Here is a 22799-nt window from a genome sequence, read left to right on the forward strand (position 1 = left end):
TATTTGTTGTTTGAGCATTGTTCAGCTTGCGTCTCGTTCGGTTGCTACTTGTGTTGTGTGTACCCTTTGTTTCTGTTAAAAAATGGCTCCTAAAAAGCAATTAAATGGTCAAAGCAATTCCTCAAAGGCTAAGAGGGAGCGTAAAGTGTTGTAATCTAGAGATGGTTAAAAGTACTACTTGTTGTTCGAGCATTGTTCACCTTGAGTCTTGTTTGTTCGCTACTTGTGTTGTGAGCAAGAGGATGGAGTTTAAGGCTAGTAAGGGATGGCTGATTAGCTATGTTAGAGCACTACAGCCTCAAGAACTTAAAGATCATGGGAGAATCGGCATCGGTTGATGCTGAGCCAGCATCAGCGTTCCCAAGAAGAGCTATGATGGTTGCATCTGTATTATAAGTAATCTGGAGATGATTTAAAGTATACGGGAGGATGTGTGTAGGTTATATGCAAATACTACGCCATTTTATATATGGGACGAGCATCCGCGGAACTTGGTATCTGCGAGGGGTCCAGAACCAAACACCCGCGAATACAGAGGGCCAACTGTATTTGTTGTCTCCTATGGCTCGACCTTTTACAATTTGCATATAGTTTGGAAGAACTGAGCTAAGTTATGGTTGCTGAATTTGTTAACACAGAGATAGATAGGAAATTAAGCTGTGAATGGGATATATGGAGGCTACTGTAAGTATAGGCATGTTGAGTAAATGGGAAAAATCTGGCAAATGGAAGTAGAAAGTGGGAAAATGGGAAATTGGCTGTTGTGGTAGAAAAAGAATAAGAAAACAAATTATCTAAGTGACAGTAGATAGCAGAGCACTGAGGTGCAGAGACACTAGATGTCCTTGTTTGATTTGCAAACGATTAACATGTAGTTCTGACAAGGAATTAAAGAAAGCTAACAGCATCCTGCTGTGTATACCTAGAACTGTATGGATACACAAAATGCTGGAAGAATTCAGCAGGCCAGGCAGCATCTGTGGAAATGAATAAACTGTTGACTTTTCAGGCTGAGATCCTTCTTTAGGACTGGAAAGAAAGGGAGAAGATGCCAGAATAAAAAGTTGGGGGGTTGGGAGGGAAAGAAGGATAGCTCGAAGGTGAAGCCAGGTGTATGGGAAAGTTAGAGATGAAAGAATCTGACTGGAGAAATAAGTGGAACATAAGAGAAAGGAAAGGAGGAGGGGCACCGGGGAAGGTAATAGGCAGTTGAGAAGAGGGAAGAGGTCAGAGTGGGGGAAAGAAGAATAGGGGAGGGGTATGGAAAGCAATATTCATGCCATCAGGTTGGAGGCTAACCAGACAGCATATAAGGTGTTGATCCTGCACCCTGATGGTGGCCTCATCACAAGAGGAGTCCATAAACCAATATGTTGGAATGAGAATCAGAATTAAAATGTTGGGCCAGCAAAATATTGCTTTTGTATGCGAAAGCAGTTTATTCAGTCACATATGTGAGAATACTATGTATGTCTCCTTATTTAAAGAAGAATGCTACTGAATTGGAAGTGTTTCAGGGAAAGCTTATCAGACTAATGATGAGGAAAAAAAAGGTGCCTTAATAGGAACGGATTACAGACTCAGAATCAAGCTTGTTATCACTGACATATGTAATGAAATTTGCTGCTTTCTGGCAGCAGTACAATGCAATATATAAAATATACTGTAAATTATAAGAAATATGAGATACACCTTTTAGAGGCATCTTTTGAAGATGCCCTCAAAGGTGGGGAGGTTAGTTCCCATTGATGGCTAAGTTTACTGGCTTTACAGATTTTTGGAACAATAAGAAGGGTCTTTTAAGATCCTAAGGGGTTCGAAGCTTGCTTAATTTCTTGTCAGAACTACATGTTATGAAATGGAGAGATAGATTTGAAGGGCTGACTGGTCTTCTAATTTGTACATTTAATACAGGTATGTATTACTTGTTTGTAAATGGTTTGGAAATTTTTCTAAATCAAATGAAGTTGGAAGCTTTTGCTTTTACTCAATTGTGGAATTGGATGTCTTCATAAGTTGTTAACAGCTTTTTAAAATCTTGTTTGTGCAACTCAAATGCTCCAAATATGTTTAACTTCATGAGTTTGTGGAATATTATTAGATCAGTTTGAAACCTAGTAATGACTTTACCTTCTTTGATGGATTTTTTCTTGCAGTGCGTTTGCACCAGCTGTGGAGCAACTTCTGATCCGCTGCCTTTTATCCAGATGGTGAACTACATTTCTACAACTGCCTTGTGGTAAGCCTTTACAAAGATCAATTGTATTAAATTTGTACCTTACAACATTCTTACACAAGATGACTTTAAAGTGCTGCAGATAAATGAAAGATAAGAAAGCTTATCGAAAAGTATCCATTGTTTCTGTTTACATACTAGTGAAGGAGTCAGTGTACAATTTCACATTTTGAAATCAGAAACCTCCAACTTAAACAAATTTATAAATGAGAATAAAAGTCAGATAGTGTCTAGTCTGTGTTCATTAAATAGGACCCTACTCATCAAATTTTGATCATAAACATTTTAAATTGCTGTAGTTGTAAGCAGGTTTTCATGCTGATGAAGAAGAAACTTACCTTATAATAAGTGTTGCAATATTTGTGGTATGTACTGGCAGTCTGTCTCAAAACCTTCAAACGGGGAGTGTCTTTGAAATGCTGACTGTGCTCTGTTTACTAAATATTGTGGAGTTAGTCCTTGATACAGCTTGCACAATGCTGTGCTCTAAAATTAGTGGAATTCGCCAAAGGAGTAAATAGGCAAAAGGCGTTGGAAATTTTTAGAGACAAGACTCCATGCACAAGCGCATTCCCCTTTTGCCAGCATGCCAAGGATGGTTAGTTAATCGATTTACGACTAACAGTTAGATAAATGCTTGCTATGTGGATGAGTAGGTCAACTGTTGTAATCATTTTCGAGTTTACCGTCATTTAAAAAAAGGTAGAATCTTACTACCGAGACTCCAGATTGGTGTAGAACAGAATGAGGTGAGATGAGAAATTGGCACAAAGGATTGTCCACTAATGCTCAGGTAATGGAAAAAGAATGAAAAGTTGGAGAATAGAGAAAAACTTATAAATATACTGAGGTCAGTCATAGGCTTCAGTAATGGACAAATAAATGTTATCAAAAGCAATACAAATGAAGGGTGAGTAAATTAATAGAAAGTAGGTGTTACCACAGTAAGCAGCAAGAATGGAAAAGGATTAAGTACTGGAAGAACTGTATTGTATGATGAAATTAAATTTGAGTTGGATATCTTGGGAGGAGAGAGTAGTTGGTGTGGGCTAAGTAGATGGTAGCGGCCATTAAATGAATATAGAACAGAATCAGTCATATTAATTTAACATTAAAATGAGGTAATAAATCATATAACCTATTAGCTTAGCTAAGGTACAAGGAAACAAAGCAATGTCGTGGTTATGAATGGGGTTCATCAGTAATGAACACTGTGTGTAACTACTGACACATATTCATCCTAACATTTATAATTATGTTCTCTCAAATGAGAACAAAAACAAATGCCAGAATTCTGAAATTATCAAAAGTTACATTGCTGCTTGGAATTCTGGAAATAATCAGCAATCCATGCGGCATCCATGGAGAGAGGAACAGAGTTAATATTACAATTTGAGGATATTTCATCAGAATTTGACCAGTACTGTTAGAGACTTTTTTTTTCCTCTTTCTTTTGAGTAGCTTAATCCATATGCATAGCTGGCCTAGTAAGTTTGGCCCATTGAACCCGTGCTTCTCCCATAATCTTCTGGTAATTGTAATTAATGAGCCTGCTACAAAACTGCCCAAGTTCAGCATTCCTCAAAAACAGATCTCAGACTGAGTGGGGTGTGATGATGTTGTCAATTTTATATTTTTCAATGGCTGCAAGAAACGTCACCCTCCCCACCCCTCCTTCCCCCACCCCTCACTTCTCCCCAATCTCCCCCTCATCTCACTCCGACACCTTCTCCCTCCCTCCTCCACTGCTCTCACTCCCACGTCCCCCTCCCCACCACCTCCTTCCCCTTTCTCCCCCACCACCGCCTTCCCCTTTTAACCCCCACCACCTCCTTCCCCTTTCTCCTCCCCCCCAACAACTCCCCCTTCTCTCCTTCATGCACCTACCCTTCAGCCCATTATTCTGTCTGATGGTCAGGGTGACACCTAGTTTAAACTCAATTGTTTCACAAGTGTAAGCATTGATCATAAAGTGTGTTGTTTGCCCTCCTTAACTACCTGGGTTCTGATTGGAATAGAATTGCATTGTCTAATACGTGATGAATCCCCAAACTCTTTATTGAGGAAATATATTTATATACTTGTCAGTGTGTCTGCAGTGGATATCCTGCCGTGCCTTTGTCAGCTTTCATGGGAACCAATTCCTGTCTCTTTGTCTCTTTGTTTAGTAATCAAGCAATTCGCATGATGGAAAGACGTGAGAAACCTACGCCTGGCATGTTTGGGGAGCTTCTGCAGAATGCAAGCACAATGGGTGATCTTCGGAACTGTCCAGTATGTGTCATTTCAAATTGTTTCTCAGTGATTGTTCTGGTTTAACCTCAAAGGAATTGTGGCACTTAGATGTTGGCATTTTAAGGGTCCATTTGTTGAACAGTTTAACTCTATCTCTGTAATTGTGCACCTATTCCACAAACTGCTACCTTACAAAATATTTTTCAAGTGCTGTGATGTTTCTGGTTCTGGTGGGTATGTTGAATAAAAAATAACACAACAGTGTCTGTATAATTGCTTAAAAACTGCTGCTTGATTTTTGGTTGCTGTCCTTTATGGTTGGTTAGGAAGATCCGCTCAGGTCAGTGATCAAAATAATTTTATTTTTGGCCTGGGGACATCCAATTCAGTGGTTCCTCATGCAGATCCACTTCCAGTTGATTAGCTGGCCACACTTTTCCAGTTTAATTTTGTTTACTTGAGAGCTGTGAAAAATGTATAAAAACTTAAAAATTGTTATTGAAGCAAATAAGGCAAACCTTAATGAACTGTTTAAAAATAAATATATGTCTGGAGTATTAGTGCTTAATAATCACCAGATGATCTTACAACTTCCTTGCGGTGTGGCATCTTTGTCTTTTTTCTGTGCTGTGGTAAAACAAGTTTGTTCAGATCCAATTTAAAGACTTGCAGGTATTCCTTTGTTCTAAAAGGGTCCAGCTCCATGGTGATATTTGCTTCCATTGGAAGACAGTGAGAATTTCTGTGAATAGAATCTCAATGAATGTGGCTCATTGTTGTTAATGAAAAGTTCAGTAGTGGCTGCGGCCTTTCCTGTCTACTGTTTGGACTGAAGTACAAGAGTTTGGGATCTGGTCGTTTAATTTTCTTCAGCTTATTGAAGTATTTTCATAAACAAAGTACAGTTTTAGCCTTGTTATGCATGTGGGAAAAGTATTGTTTTCATTTGTTTTTCTGTCTAATCTAACCCCTAGGGTGCTTAATATTATTAAATATATATTTATTGTTGATTTTTCCAAATGCTTTTCCTGTAAAAAATTTTTCAAAAACAATTGTAAATATTACAATTAAATGTCTGTTTCCAACTTTTTCACTCATGTTCAATTTCTCTCCTAAAACAATTAGATGACCATACTGGTCTGGGAGTTAACTTAATGTTAAGTGCACTTACAGCATAGGGCAGTGGAGTTGCTTTAAATTCAGCTAACTGCTTATTATTGTAAATTATAGCAGATTTTTATCTGAGTTTGATCCTAAGTTATCTCTATTCTAAGAATATAGCAATGGGTCAGAAACAATTTCAGATCTATCATCACTGAAGTATGACATGAAGTTGTTGCTACAGTACAAGGATATAAAAACCTATAAATTAAAACATAACTAGAGCAAATAAAAAGGAATTGGGTCATATTCATGGGTTTCTGAACTGTTCAGGAGAAAGAGGAAGGGAAGAAGCTGTTCCTGAGTTATTGAGTGTGTATCTTCAGGCTCTTGTACCTCCTCCTTGATGGTAGTAATCACAAGATTGTATGTTCCATATCGTGAAGGTCCTTAGTGATAGATGATACCTTCTTGAGACACTGCCTCTGAAAGATCTCATCAATGTTGGGGAGCATTCTGCCTATGATGGAGCTGCCTGAATCTATAACCCTCTGCAGTCTCTTGCAATCCTGTGCATCGGATGCTCCGTATCAGGCTGTGATGTAGTCAGTCAGAATGCTCTCCACCGCACATCTATAGAAATTAGCAAGAGACTTTGGTGACTACCAAGTTTCCACAAACCCCTCACATAGTGGAGCCACTGTCTTGCCTTCTTCCAGCCAAGGATAGATCCTCTGACATGTTGCCACTCAGGAACTTGAAGCTGCTTGCAGTTTCCACCACTGGCTCCTAGTGAGGACTAGTGTATGTCCTCCCAAGGTCGCACTTGGTTTGGTGAGCTGTAATGTTGTGTTGTGTGCAAGTGCTGGTGCTCCCTTTCTGGCAGCAGGTCAGTATATTGTAACTGTGCTGTCTTTACAACAGTTATTTAGTTTATAATATTTTTGCTTAGTAATTCATTCGATAGTATTTTCTAGTTAGAATTAGAAGTGTTTAAAGTATATTCATTGCATGTAAAATATATCGGCATGCGATGACGTCACATCCGGTTTCGCCGCGTCTTGTGGGAAAGTACCGGTTTGAAATTAGCGCGAGGGTGGGGGCTCAGCATGAGGCACACCTGAGCAGAAGTTGTTTTGCAGGCATGAGAAATCACAGTGAGAGCAACACTGTAAGTTAATAGATAATCGATATATTGAACTAAGATGTTAATGCCGATCCTGTTAGAAGTAACGACGGTCGATAATGTTTATGCTTTCGTTAGTTAAAGAGTTGCGGATAGTTTGCATGGAGTGTATTTAAAGTAGTCAATGGAGCAGGTAAACTCTCCCTGTATACTGCACCTTAGTGTAATGTAGTTATAGTCACCTTTGCAAGTATTTACAATTGAAATGTGATATTAAGGAAGGAACAAATACTGTATCAATCTTGTATTGTTTTATCAACAGTTTTCACCATATGTTAATGTGAAGAGTGAACAGTAAATGGTTTTTCTTACTGCGATCTGGTTCTCATTGACTGTGGTTTATCTCAACGTTGAATTTGATGTTATCAGTTACACGCGCAGGAGAACGTTACAGTAACCATTAAAGATGTTGAATGCTAAAGATATCTCAGAATGCCTCTGGATTGATTGAATTTTTTTCCTCAAGCATAGCAATCAGTTTTTAAAATCACATTTTTTCTTTATCTCATTCAGACTTAAATTGCTGTAACTGGCCGAGCCAGCATGGATTTACCAAGGGTAAATCGTGCTTGACTAATCTGTTGGAGTTTTTCGAGGATGTAACCAGGAAGTTAGACGGGGGAGATCAAGTGGATGTAGTGTACCTCGATTTTCAGAAGGCATTTGATAAGGTCCCACATAGGAGATTGGTGGGTAAAATCAAAGCTCATGGCATTGGGGGGGAAGACATTGACATGGATAGAAAACTGGTTGGCAGATAGAAAGCAAAGGGTAGCGGTGAATGGGTGTTTCTTGGAATGGCAGGTGGTGACTAGTGGGGTGCTGCAGGGCTCGGTATTGGGACCACAGCTGTTTATGATTTACGTCAACGATTTAGATGAAGGCATTGAGAATAACATCAGCAAATTTGCTGATGATACTAAGCTGGGTGGCAGTGTGACATGTGATGAGGATGTTAGGAGAATTCAGGGTGACTTGGATAGGCTGGGTGAGTGGGCAGATACTTTGCAGATGACGTTTAATGTGAATAAGTGTGAGGTTATCCACTTTGGGAGTAAGAACAGGAAGGCAGATTATTATCTGAACGGTGTAGAGTTAGGTAAGGGAGAAATACAAAGAGATCTAGGAGTCCTTGTTCATCAGTCACTGAAGGTGAATGAGCAAGTGCAGCAGGCAGTGAAGAAGGCTAATGGAATGTTGGCCTTTATTACAAAGGCAATTGAGTACAAGAGCAAGGAAATCCTCATGCATTTGTACAGAGTCCTGGTGAGACCACAGCTGGAGTATTGTGTACAGTTTTGGTCTCCAGGGTTAAGGAAGGACATCCTGGCTGTAGAGGAAGTGCAGCGTGGATTCACGAGGTTAATTCCTGGGATGTCTGGACTGTCTTACGCAGAGAGGTTAGAGAGACTGGGCTTGTACACGCTGGAATTAAGGAGATTGAGAGGGGATCTGATTGAAACATATAAGATTATTAAGGGATTGGACAAGATAGAGGCAGGAAATATGTTCCAGATGCTGGGAGAGTCCAGTACCAGAGGGCATGGTTTGAGAATAAGGGGTAGGTCATTTAGGACAGAGTTAAGGAAAAACTTCTTCTCCCAGAGAGTTGTGGGGGTCTGGAATGCACTGCCTCAGAAGGTAGTGGAGGCCAATTCTCTGGAAGGAGCTAGATAGGTATCTTATGGATAGGGGAATCAAGGGATATGGGGACAAGGCAGGAACCGGGTATTGATAGTAGATGATCAGCCATGATCTCAAAATAGCAGCGCAGGCTCGAAGGGCTGAATGGTCTACTTCTGCACCTATTGTCTATTGGTCTGTTGCTAAGTGGTAGAATTGTGTTGCTAATTCTGAATGAATGCTACAGATGGCCCAATTTTGAGGCATAGAGAGGAGTATAAAATAAGCATCTGCCCCCATGGGCAAAAAGACAGAACCTAACAATATTGTCAAGTAAAAACCACTAAAGCTCTAAGTTAATCATTTTGATTTTTGGCTTTTTTTTGGATATTAGATCAGTTTGTTCAAAATGTGTGAGGTTGCTTAAGAACATGCCAAATCCTGAAATTAGTGTGATACACACACACACACGCACACACACACACAGTACACAATGACAGTGAATGTACCACACTAAAATCAGGTGTAAAAACAGAAAATGCCAGAAATATTCAATGAATCAGACACCTATGTGCAGAGAACAATGGAATTACTACTTCAGGTTGAAGATCCTTTATTGGAACTGGACCCTGAGGCTGAAAAAGTTCTTTAAAAATGTTCTATTTGTATCCCTTGCAGTTTGAGCATCTCGGTGGTATATCACAGTGAAATAAACCTTAAATTTTAATTCACAGCAGTAACCTGTTCTGGTAGAAGTAGTAAAATTAGGTATTAAGTGTTTTAGGCAGAAAATTGGGAATTCTTTATTTTTTTGGTAAATTACAGTGAAGAATTGAAATGTAGAAAATGTTCAGTGCTTAAGTCTTTGGCCTTTTGCACACTGCTTGAATTGCCACTAAGCTAAACTTATGAGACATATAACATTAGGATGGCTTTTATAACTTGTGTACACAAGTCCAGGATGTTATTAAGTGCAGCAAGGAAAGCGTCTTTGCAGACAAATAAATTTATGTTGAAAAGTTTAAAAATTTCAGATGCAAGGTATCTGAAGTAAAAGCAGAACTTAAATTCATAGTCTGTTTCAATGCATAATTTTTGATTTTGTTTTACTTATGTAAGTGCTTTGAAGTATTAAATGAGAAAAATGCTAGGAATCACTATTGTAATTGCACAAAGAGTTTCAGAATACTGATCTTTTGTTTATGTAGTTTACTGTAGCTTATTGTTATTTAATCTGATTCTGATGTTTTATGTTTCTTCAACTTTTACGATGCAACACAAACAATGGAGTTTCTAGAAGGAGATTGGAAGCAAGTTTGGCAGGCTAACTATTTTCTGAACTTCTCCCTCACCTTAATCAGGGAACCAATCTCATTTATTACATCAGTAGACTTGGCAGATTAATGTTGAACTTGACACTTTATTCATTTCATAACTCAGATCTTCTGTGAGGAGTACATTTTTTCTTACTGTCCTGCAGCTTGGCAAAGGGATTTTGTGTTACAATATTTATGTTATATACTTCAGGTCTTTCGTTGAGCAGTACTTCATTATTTTTAGTTGCCCTAATCTAAAACTAATGGGTGTGTACATGGAAAACTTAAAATGATCATTCTTCTTTCACTCTGTTCCCCTTTCTTCCCTGTTATTTATCATACATTTTTGATTGATGTAATTGGGAACTGGCCAAATTGTTGCAGTGAACTTGGCAGCTGACTACACTTGTACTGCACCTGTTGGAGTACAATGAGGTGCTGTGTTGTGCATGTTAAACTTTCATCTAAAGTTGTAATCTCTATTTGAGCTGCCATTTCTGGGTGGTTTTGTTCATAACTTGAAAAGAACATTGTTAACAAATAATTAAACTCTTTATTTTCTTCATAGAGCAACTGTGGCGAGAAGATTAGAATCCGCAAGGTATTGATGAACTCTCCAGAGATAATCACCATTGGCCTGGTTTGGGACTCGGATCATTCTGATCTTGCTGAAGATGTCATTCATAGCTTAGGGACTTGCCTCAAACTTGGAGATGTAAGAAAATTACTGTTGTTATTACTGGATGTAAATGAAATGTAATGCTTTTGACTTAAATACTTAATAAAATAAAGTGAAAACTCTTCAAACTAGATTTTTTTTGATAGTAGATGCTTTGAAAAAGGGAGATTCCAACTTGGCAGTGATCACATTTTTTTGCATGTTGTGAAGAAAATTTTTGCAGAGGAATGCTGAGGACTAGAATGAATGCACCCAGTCAAAAAGAATCAATGTAGGTAGAGATAAATGGGTCATGTTTAACTTGAGAATCCCTTAAGGCCTGTCACAGGATAGTTTATAGAAAATCTAAAGATATTGTAAACTTTCAAAAGCACTTGAAGGTCCAAGAGATTATCAGAAATAAAGAATCAATGAATTAGACATAACTGTGTGGACTGATAATTGGTTTGGAGGTGAGGTACAAAGTTTTTAGAAAAGAAAGAATATTCTCTCTCTCAATGTGACAAATAGCATTGCCTAGGTATCTGTTTTAGCATAAGTATTTTTGCATAAGTATTTATAACATGGGTGAAAGAATAGAAAAGAAGTTGTGTATTTGCGTGTGCAGATGAGTTTAAGAGAATAATTGAGCTTATATGGATGGAACAGAAAATTGCAAGGGCATAATTCTAGTTCAGTGAATGTAATTTCTGTGTAGAAATCTGAGGATTTAAAAGAATGTTTTGTTAATGGGGGTTATTTCCCTGGACTACCAGTAATTCTAGTAACAGGAGTGTGTAGATCTGCATGGAGACTTAAAAATAATGGATAAGACAGAGAATCTATTTGCTTCATCAGTTATTTGCTGACATTCACTATACCAGACTTGTAAAGCATTGTGCACTGCTGTGAGTTGGTGTATGATTTAGGACCAACTAAAGGTAAAATTTCAGCTCACGTGGAGCGAGTTGGAATATTGAAATTCACTGCTTATATTTATACTTTGAAATTTATTTGAAGGTTACATCCATAAATGTTTAATACTTTTTGTGGTGACCCACTTTCCCGCGCCCTCGAACTGGCTCTCAAAATGGCACGCACCAGCAGAGAGGCCGTCTCCAAAAAGGGCGCCAGGCCTTCTTCACCAGCAAGGGGAAAAGCCCGCGCGCATGAAGGGACTGTGAATATGCACCCTCTACAGCATTCCCACCTGGGGAGGGCGGAAACAGGAAGGCTTAAAAGCGAGGCCACGAAGTTTGAATAAATCTTCTACGCAACTGTAACTCACTGTCTGTGGGTCGTTATTCCAGCGCTGTGTGTAGCACACCGCTACAATTGGTGAGCTGTTGGCATTATACCTGGCAATATGGCATTTCAGGTACTTCTTAGAAGGTAGGCCCTTCACCATGTTCATGGACCACAAACCGCTTACCTTTGCGTTCATGAAGGCGTCCGATCCCTGGTCGTCCTGCCAGCAGCGACATCTGTCCTACATATCCGAATACACGACGGCGGTGAGTTTTCGACTCCATTCACAACTTAGTGCACCCCTCCATCGGACAACCATCCGGATGGTCTCCAACAGGTTTGTTTGGCACGGACTCCGCAAGCAGGTCAGTGAATGGGCCAAAACGTGCATGCAGTGCCAAACAGCCAGGGTGCAGCGGCACACCAAAGCTCTGCCACAGCAGTTCCACCCAACCGCCGGCATTTCGACCACATTCATGTGGATATCGTGGGGCCCCTGCCAATGTCGCGAGGAGCGCGGCACCTTCTAACTATTGTAGACCGGTTCACAAGATGGCCAGAGGCAGTCCCGCTCACCGACACCACCTCCGAATCCTGCGCTCGAGCACTGATTGCAACCTGGGTATCTCGCTTTGGTGTACCGGCCCACATTACCTCCGACAGAGGCACCCAGTTCACCTCCAGCCATGGTCAGCTATGGCCAGCCTTTTGGGAACACAGCTACACCACACAACTGCCTACCACCCACAGTCGAACGGACTGGTGGAGCATTTCCACCGTCACCTGAAGTCGGCTCTCATGGCCAGCCTGAAAGGGCCTAACTGGGCGGACAAACTTCCCTGGGTCCTGCTCGGAATCCACACGGTGCCCAAAGAGGATCTGCACACCTCGTCAGCTGAGTTGGTGTACGGCGCACCCCTGGTCGTCCCAGGAGAGTTCATACCAGCCCCAAGGGGGCAAGAGGAAGAACCCGCAGCAGTCCTGGACAGACTACGTGAGAGGCTTGGTAACCCGGCCCCCATACCCACTTCACAGCATGGACAGAGCCCGACCTGCGTACCCAAAGACCTGCGGCACTCTAAGTTTGTTTTTGAACAACGGGGCGGACATCGGGCACCGTTACAGTGGCCCTACGAGGGGCTGGTTAAGGTGATCATGAACAACGGCTCCACGTTCGTGCTGAACATTGGGGGGAAAAGAGGAGGTTTGCACAGTGGATCGACTCAAATTGGCCCATGTGGACTTGGCGCAGCCGGTCGGAGCTCAGGCACCGTGGCACAGAGGCAGACCTCCCAAACAGAGGCCAACTCAGACTGTGGACATTGGGGGGTGTATCACCGATTCTTGGGGGGGGGTATGTGGCGACCCACTTTCCAGTGCACTTGAACCGGCTCACAAAATGGCGCTCGCTGGCAGAGAGGCTGGCCCCAAAAAGGTTGCCAGGCCTTCTTCACCAGCAAGGGGAAAAGCCCATGCGCGGGAAGGGACTGTGAATACGTGCCCCCTACAGCATTCCTGCCTGGGGAGTGCGGAAACAGGAAGGCTTAAAAGCAAGGCCGTGAATTTTGAATAAATCTTTTATAACCATATAACCATATAACAATCACAGCAGGGAAACAGGCCATCTTGGCCCTCCTAGTCCATGCCGAACCCTTAATCTCACCTAGTCCCACCTACCCGCACTCAGCCCATAACCCTCCACTCCTTTCCTGTCCATATACCTCTCCAATTTTACCTTAAATGACACAACTGAACTGGCCTCTACTACTTCTACAGGAAGCTCATTCCACACAGCTATCACTCTTTGAGTAAAGAAATACTCCCTCGTGTTTCCCTTAAACTTCTGCCCCCTAACTCTCAAATCATGTCCTCTAGTTTGAATCTCCCCTACTCTCAATGGAAACAGCCTGTTTACGCAACTGTAACTCACCATCTGCGGGTCGTTATTCTAGCGCTACACTTTTGATCAAATTTCAATTCAATATTTGAAAGAAAGAATAGTTACATTCAGGATTATCTTAGCAAATAGTTGTGAAGCTTTGTTCTTACCATTACATTTGTGTCATATGTATGTGACATATTGAACTGTGAGTTTGGAAATCCATTAGACTTGGTGAGTTGTAGCCATATTCTGGAATATTAAATGACACATTAACAAAATAACTTTCCAGTCACATCAATTGTTTAACTACCCCATTTTTGTTGTTACTATGTTATTCTTGTGTGTATTGGACTTGGATCTGCTCCAATTTGCCCATTGGCTCTTAACTCAACCCTGGAACATTTGGGCAGAAAAGGAGCATACTTCAGGATGTTCATTATCAACAACAGCTTGGCATTCAATACTATCATCCCTTCAAAACTAATCAATATGTTGGTCAAGACGTTGGTCTCAATACTTCCTTGTGTAGTTGGATCCTCTATTTCCTCACTTGCACACCCTAATCAGTTTGGATTGAAAACAGTATCTCCTCCACAATCTCCATCAGCACAGCTGCACTAGAAGGCTGTGTGCTTAGCCTTGTGCTCTACTTACTTCACACTTATGACTTTGTGGCTAAGAACAGTTCCAGTGCCTTATTTAAGTTTGTGATAAAAGTGGTGATAAATCAGCATATAGGAGGAAGATTGAAAATCTGCCAGAATGGTGCCACAACAACAACCGCTTATTCAATGTTAGCAAGACGAAGCAGCTGATTATTGACTTCAGGAGAAGGAAACCAGATGTCTGTGAGTCAGTCCTCTTTGGGAGATCAGAGGTGGAGATGGTCAGCAACTTAAAACCTCAGTGTTATCATTTCAGAGGATCTGTTCTGGGCTCAGCACCTAAGTGCAATTCTGATGAAAACATGGCAGCACCTCTGGTTCCTTAGAGATTTGAGAAGATTCGTCATGACGTCTAAAACTTTAATGAACTTCTATAGATGTGTCTGGAGAGTATATTGGAATGGAAACACCAATGATCTTGAATGAAAAATCCTACAAAAAGTAGTGGAGCCCAGCCATCACAGGCAAGGGTTCTCCCTAACTTTGAGCATATCTACATGGGAGTGTTCTCACAGGAACGCAGCATCCATCATCAGGGTTCCCCACCACCTAGGTCATGCTCTCTTCTCGCTGCAGGCATCAGGAAGAAGAAGGAGCCTAAGAACTCTCACCACCATTTCATGAACAGTTATAGCCCTTCAACTACCAGGATCTGGAACCAAAGGGGATAACCTCATTCAGTTTCAATTGCCCTATCACTGAACTGTTCCCACAACCTATGGACTCACTTTTAAGAACTCTTCATCTGGTGTTCTCAGTATTTAATGCTTATTTTTTGTTATAATTATTTTTTTTTCCTTTATGTAGTTGCACACTGGTTACCTGCCCTTTTGCTGTAGTTTTTCATTGACTCTTTTATGCTTATGGGATTTACTGAGTATGCCCTCAAGAAAATGAATCTCAGGGTTGTGTGTGATGACATATATGTACTTGGATATTTTCCACAGGCCGCTGTCAGCAATCTCATTCAAAAATAACAAAGCAGAAATGCTTATTAAAGGTACAATTTAATGTCAGAGAAATGTATACAGTATACATCCTGAAATGCTTTTTCTTTGCAAACATCCATCAGTGCCCCAAAGAATGAACGGCAGAACCCCAAAGTCCCAAAAAAGCATCGGCACCTGCAAACTGAGTACTCAAGCATCAGCAAAGACACAGACTTGCACTTACCCCAAAGACTTGGCATTTCACCCTGTATTTGACTTACCCCAGTCCTCTCTCTCCTTAATAAGGGAGAAAGTGGTGTCTCAGTTTTAACATAGCAAACAACTCACTGGTTTACGGTGTTAAAAGTCCACCACGTCGCGCTTTTTTTGAGCTCTGTACCCAAAATTCTGGCACACATCTAAAGATATTCCGACTCCTCTGATAACACACAGGTCTCGATCCGCTCATCTCCAGAGCCCCGAGATCCTAGGCTTCCAAATCCGAGCTGGACTCTTAGACCGAGCCCTTGGCATGCCAAACAACAACGGCCGGTTATGAAACCCCAAGAGTGAGTCCCATTCCCGCAAAGAACCATAGTTAGCATGTAATTCCAGGTCAGGGTCTTCAAAAGAACCCTGAAAGGGATAAATAAAGATATTAAAGATGGAAATAGAGCTGTTTCCAAAGATGCAAGCAAAGGAGTCGCCATTTAGTGCCATCATCACTCGGTTACTAATGTTGGTCCAGATGCATCATCATTTTGCTCTTAAACAGTTAACCTGGTTTAAATTTATGATCCTTGATTGCATACCTTCAATGCATATATTTATGTTTTATAATTCATTCATTAATGGTTGATACCCTACAAATCTATTGGAGCATAAGAGCATAAAATGATAAGACATATGAGCAGAATTGGACCATTCAGCCCTTCAGGTCTGCTCCACCATTCCATCATGGCTGATTTACTTCTCAATCTTGCCTTCTCCCCGTACTATTTAAGAACCTTAAAAACTTCACTTTAAATATACCCAATGGCTTGGCCTACATAACCATGTGTGGCAATGAAATTCACAGATTCACCACCCCCTGTTGAAGAAGTTCCTCTTCATCTCTGTTCAAATTTCAAGTTCAAAATACTTTTATTATCAACGTATATATGGTACTGTGCAAAAATCTTGCGCACATGTTTATAGCTAGAGTGCCCAGGAGTTTTCACAGCACTGTATTTGTCAATGTGACGCAGACAGCGAGCTTGTAAATCTGGCGGGAGCAAAGGAATGGTGAGGGTGGAGTGCCATAGGAGTGGTGTGGGACAGATGGCAGAGAAGGAGTGCCGGGTGGGGGTGGTGCAGGTGCAGACACATCTAGCCCCAAGACACCAGGCAAGGTCATTTGGTTCCAAACACCTGGTTTACTGATCATTACAGTGTGTTTCTCTGGTGTTTCCTGCTCCCTGTCCCCTTCCCACTCTCAGTCCACAATAGAGACCCATGCCAGAATCAGGTTAATATCACTCACATTTGTCATGAAATTTGTTTTTTGCGGCAGCAGTACAGTGCAATACATAACATTACTATAGTACTGTGTGTGGTGTGCGGCCAAGTGGTTAAGACGGTGGACTAGCGATCTGAAGGTCATGAGTTCTGGCCCCAGCCGAGGCAGCATGTTGTGTCCTTGAGCAAGGCACTTTACCACACACTGCTGTAAATGGATACCGGCAAAATGCTGGGTGTTATGTTTAACCTCGCCATAGACTGGCGTCCTATCCAGGTGGTAGTGGGGGGTGTCTCGTACACTCAGTCACTTCACGCCACGGAAACCGGCATAAGCACCGGCCTTATGAGCCTGTAAGGCTCGGGACAAACTTTAATTTAACTAACAGTACTGTGCAGAAGTTTTCAGAACCCTAGCTATATATATGTGCCTAAGACTTTTGCACAGTGCTGTATACAACCTTGAGATTCTTCTCAACCACAAAACAATGAAACACAATAGACCCCATTTAAAAAAAACCTACACAACAAAGACAGTCAAACAATGCGCAATGCGCAAAAAAGAACAAATTGTGCAAACACAATTGTGTACAATTGTGTACAAATAACACACAGAACATTAACCACCAAATCCCTGAAGGTGAATCCACAGCCATGGTTCTACTTCAGTACTGATGTGGGTGAAGCTGCTCCAGGAGCCAGATGGCTGCAGGCCACAGCTGCGGAGTCAGTTCAATGCTGAAGCAAGCCTTGACAAACTTGGAGAGTATATTTACTGGTTACATCATAGCCTGGTATGAAAACACAAATGCCCTTGAATAGAAAATCCTACTGAAACTGGTGGATATGGCCCAATCCATTATGGCAAGGGTGTCAAACTCATTTTAGGTCACAGGCCGGATTGGGCAAAATGCAGCTTCATGCGGGCCAGATCAGTTGGGCGCGTGCGAACGCAGCTTTCATTGCCTCTGTTTTCTCAGCCTGTTCTCATGTGTCTCAGTCTCTGCTATAACTACAAAGTGTTTCACTTCACAAATTCCATTTCTTATGAAGAAGACTGCTGAACAAGCATTATTTTTATGATTGGTATTAACTTACAATCATAGGCTTCATATCGCCGGGCCATTAATAATTAAAATAATATATCTATCTAAAATGATCTCACGGGCCGGATATAGTTGTACGCCGGGCCGGATATGGCCCGCGGGCCTTGAGCTTGATTGCATTATGGTAAAGCTCTCCCTACCATTGAGCACATCTACACATAGTAGTGTCACAGGAAAGCAGTATCCATCATATTGTTATTATTACTTTTTGTAGTTACACAGTTTGTTGTTTTTTGCACACTGATTGAATGCCCAAGTTACAGTGATCTTTCATTGATACTTTTATGGTTAGTATTCTGTTATGTATGTATTGAGTATGCCTACAAGGAAATGAATCTCATGGTTGTATATCGTGACACATATGTACTTTGATAATAAATTTACTTCTGAGTTTTGATCTTTGAACTTTTAAACCTTGCAGAGTAGCGAGCTGCAGTAGTTTGTCATTTGCCCATGGCTTTGATGCCTCAATCAAACCACACAAATAGTAAAGGGACCTCCTATTCTGAGACTGTATCTCTGGTCCCAGACTCTCTCAATATAGGGAACATCCTATCCATGTCCATTCTATCTCTGCCTTTCAATATCTTGCAAAATGGTCATAAGCTTAGTTGTCTGTAATATATCCTGGATTTGGTCAAGATCACATCTGGAGCAAGTCTTTGGGTACACGATATTGTGTGGCCCCATCACGGACTTTGGCTTGCATATAAAACTGCCTGAAAATTTGTTTGATTTCAAAATAGTTTAATCAATATTTGTAGTATTTACTTGCTGATTAAAATTTTGTTTTTTTTTTAAAAACAACCAGATATTAACTTGCATGGCTTAGAAATTTCTCGCATTGCAAAACAACAATTAGTTTAAAAATAGCCTGTCACAATTCCAAGCTCCAATGGATATCCTTTTATTTTACAGCTCTTCTATCGAGTGACAGATGACAAAGCTAAACATACAGAACTCTATTTGGTTGGGATGGTGTGTTACTATGGTAAACATTACTCTACCTTCTTTCTCCAAACAAAGATTCGCAAGTGGATGTACTTTGATGATGCTCATGTGAAAGAGGTTTGTTTTCTTTTCCTAAAGTATTACATTTGTTACTTTAACCTATTCAAAGAGTTATTCTTATTACTGGCCTCGAGGTAGACAATTAACAGGCACATGATTAATTTTGACAGCACACACCAAATTGCAGGAGGAACTCAGCAGATCAGGCAGCATCTAGGGAAATGAATAAGCAGTCCATATTTTGGGCTGAGACCCTTCATCAGGATTGGAATGGAAGGGGAAGGTGCCAGAAAAAGAAGATGAGGGGAGGGGATGGAGGACACACTTGAAGTTGTTAGGTAAGCAAGGAGTGTAGTGGGGGGGCAGTTGAAGTAAGAAGTTGGGAGGTGATAAGTTGATAAAGTATAGAGTGAACTTGAGAGTGGCCTTATCATGGCAGGAGAGATGGCTATCAACCTACATGTTGGAATGGGCACGGGGATAGAAAATAAAATAGTTGGGGAAATCCTGGTTTTTGTGGATGAAACGGAGGTGCTTGACAAAGCGGTCCCCCCACAGGTCTCACCAATGTTGAAGCTATATTGGGATGACCTCAGCAGATCTGCAGGTGAAGTGTTGACTTATGTGGAGGGGCTGTTTGGGGCCCTAAGTGGAGGTGAGGTCTCGATCTCCTCAATAACTTACAATTTTCTGGCCCAGATCACCTCATGATAAGTCCTGATAGACTTTCATCCCCCCCCATCAAGAAGGCCTTAAAGCTCTCAGCTTCTTTCTTGACAACAGACCTGATTGCATTGGTGCTGCTTCATGCCCCCTTGATGAGCTCATCAATTTCATCAACTTTGCCTCCAACTTTCACTCTGTCCTGAACTTCATTTGATCCATTCCTGACACTTCCCTTTCCTTTTTTGATCTGTGTCTCCATCTCCAGAGACAAACTGTCCACCGATATCATTTATAAACCTACCGATTCCCACAGCTGTCTTGACTATACCTCTTCCCACCCTGTCTACTGAAAAACACCATTCCCTTTTCTCAGTTTCTTCATCTCCACTGCATCTGTTCCCAGGATAAGGCTTTCCTTTGCAAGGTATCAGAGGTGTCCTCCTTTCTCTAAGAACAGGGCTTTCCTTCACTATAATTGCGGCCCTCATCTGCAACTCCTCCGTTTCCCAGGTATCCATGTCCACTCCACCTTCTCACTGACTTAGCAGGGATAGAGTTCCTCTTGTCCTCACCTACCATCCCATAAGATGTAAGAAATAGGAACAGGAGTAGGCCATTTGCCCCGTGAAGCCTGGCTTCACCATTCAATAAGATCATGGCTGATTACAACTCTTAATCCCCCTATGCAAAAATTTATCCAACCTTGTTTTAAATATATTTACTGAGGAAGCCTCCACTGCTTCTGCTGCATCCAAAACATTCCACTCAGCAATTTTTGTCATCTTCAGCAGGACCCTAACAACATACACATCTTTACCTCCGTGATTCCCTTGTCCATTCATCCCACCCCTCTAATCCTCCCCCGGCACTTATCACTGCATGTGGCATAAGTGCTACACCTGCCATTTCACCCCCTCCCTCACCTCCAAACTGTCCCAGTGAGGCAACACTTCACCTGTGAATCTGTTGGGGTTGTCTACTGTATCTGGTGCTTCCTATACAGCCTCCGCTACATTGTTGAGACGACATAAATTGAGGGGTGGTTTTGTTGAGCATTTCTGCTCCATCAGTGAAAAGCAAGTTTTCCCAGTGGTCCAACCATTTTAATTCCTATCCCCATTGCCATTCTAACATGTCAGTCCATGGCCATGATAAGGCCAATCTCTGTTTGGAGGGGCAGCAACTTGTATACTATCTACGCAGCTTTCAATCTTCTCTCCCTTTCCCTTCCCCTTCCCTATTCTTCTATTTTCTACTCTGACCTCTCACTTCTCATCTGCCTATCACCTCCCCCTGGTGCCCTCCTTCCCTTTCTCTCATGGTCCACTATCCTATCAGATTCCCTTCTCCAGTCCTTTACCTTTTCCACCTATCACACCCCCCCCCCCACTAAGTTCTTACTTCCTCCCACCTCCCCCGCCCATCTAACTTCACCTTATCACCTTCTAGCTTAACCTCCTTCCCCTTCCCCCACCATCTTTTTCTGGCATTTCCCCCCCTTTCTTTCCAGTACCGAAGAAGTGTCTCGGCCCGAAACATCAACTGTTTATTCATTTCCATAGATGTTGCCAGACCTGCTAAATTCCTCCAGCATTTTATTTCCAGCATCTGCAGAATCTCGTGTATTTTAATAGCCTTTTCTTTGCTGTATAATGCTTAGTTTGCTTCCTCCATACTTGGTTTAGAATGGTGTTTAAACTGAGTTTTCTGGCAGTCATATCCGAATAAATGTTTCTTGGAAGGAACTTTCGCAGATTCTGAAACTATTTCTCTTTCAAGAGAATGCAGTTTTATAAGAGGGAGATGTTAGAAAAGCATTTCTGTGAACAAAAGCTTTCAGTTCTGAGCCACATCTCAAAACGTTGAGGTATACAGTGTTATCCAAGTTTGCCTCTAACAATACAGCCTTTGTTAGCAGCCTTTGCATTCTCCACTTCATTGCTACATTGAGTTCCAGACTAAGATTGCCAAACAGGGAAAGTACTGCTTCCTGCTGTCCTTCATTAAAGATCTCTCTCCCAGAATCCAGATCTCATTTCAATCAGCTGAATGTATTCTATTGCTACTGTTGCAGCGTTAAACAACTTTAGTTTCCTTACCACACTTAGCTACAAGTAAGTTAACATGTTACAAGGCTCAGCACAATTTACAATTTGTGAAGGCCATGTTTATAAGTTATTTGAATTGAGAAACAATTGAAAACTTGAACTGCCGATGATGCAGTGGAAATTGCACAGTAATAACCTTTATTGTAATTCTAAACATTTTCAATTTAGATTGGACCCAAGTGGAAGGACGTTGTGACCAGATGCATTAAGAGCCACTATCAGCCATTACTACTTCTGTATGCAGATCCAAGAGGCACTCCTGTGTCTGCACAGGAGCCATCCAAAGCGGATCCCCATCAGTACAGCCGAACCTGTTATGACAGTGAAGATTCGGGTAAATATGATTTCATAGCTTGATTTAAAATATCTCATTTTGACTGTAGTCAAAATTTAAAGTCTTGATTTGAATTGTAACCATATTGAGGAAAGAGACTGAGTATCTTATTTTGCCTAAGAATTGAGAAACTTAATGTTTTTTTCTTAAATATTTTTTGCATTCTTTCCCCACGTACGCCAGTTCTATGCAATGTTCCTTCTATGTAAACAGTCGGTGGCGCTGTGGCCGATTGCTACCATCATTTTAGACGTTTGTGTTTTGGAGTTTTGAGACAAAAATCAGCCATTTACTTCTTTATGAGGTTGCTCCTATTACAAAGGAACATCAAATATTGGAACAAATGAAAACCCTCTGGCCCTTTGAGTCTACTGCACTGTTCAATAACATCATGGCTAATATAGTCATGGACTTGCCTCCACCTACCTGCCTTTTCCCCAAAAGCTTTAATTGCCCTGTTATGCAAAAATCTCTGCTGCTTCCTTAGACAACAAATTCCACAGATTAGCTACTCTCTGCAAAAAGCAATTTCCCCTCATCTGTCCTAAATATGTTCCCCTGAATCTTTCTGCAGTGTTCCCTAGTTTCAGTCCCACTTACAGGTTGAAGCAACTTTCCTGCCTCTGTTTTATCTATCCCTTTCATAATGTTATATGTTTGTATAAGATTACCTCTCGTCCTTCTGAATCCCAGTAAGTATAGTCCCAGGCTGCTCAATCTCTCCTCATTGTTTTACCTCATATCCAGAATCAACTTGGTGAACCTTCCCTGCCCTGCCTTCAGAGCCAGTATTTATTTCCTCAAATAAAATAAGAATTGCATGAAGTACTCCAGGTGTGGGCTCACCAGTGGTGGCAACATAAATTCAGTCCTCTTGTAATGAATGCTAAAATTCCATTTGCCTTCTTGATAATCTGTCGCACTGCAAACTAGCTTGTTGTGATTCATGGACAAGTATTCCCAAGTCCCTCTGCACAACTGTATGTTGCAATCTCTCA

General features: G+C 41.3%; 1 protein-coding gene across 3 annotated transcripts in view; it reads left to right on the forward strand.

The window, feature by feature from the left end:
- LOC132378993 (inactive ubiquitin carboxyl-terminal hydrolase 54-like) overlaps positions 1 to 22799 on the forward strand; it is a 163447-nt gene that overhangs the window by 98114 nt on the left and 42534 nt on the right. For all 3 annotated transcript variants that reach the window (XM_059946420.1, XM_059946421.1, XM_059946422.1), the window contains exons 6-10: positions 2157 to 2239; positions 4405 to 4510; positions 10266 to 10412; positions 18601 to 18750; positions 21636 to 21801. In XM_059946420.1, coding sequence (XP_059802403.1) covers positions 2157 to 2239; positions 4405 to 4510; positions 10266 to 10412; positions 18601 to 18750; positions 21636 to 21801 — 652 coding nt within the window. The remainder of the gene's footprint in view (positions 1 to 2156; positions 2240 to 4404; positions 4511 to 10265; positions 10413 to 18600; positions 18751 to 21635; positions 21802 to 22799) is intronic.

This window comes from Hypanus sabinus, chromosome 21, assembly GCF_030144855.1.
Source record: "Hypanus sabinus isolate sHypSab1 chromosome 21, sHypSab1.hap1, whole genome shotgun sequence".
Taxonomy (NCBI): domain Eukaryota; kingdom Metazoa; phylum Chordata; class Chondrichthyes; order Myliobatiformes; family Dasyatidae; genus Hypanus; species Hypanus sabinus.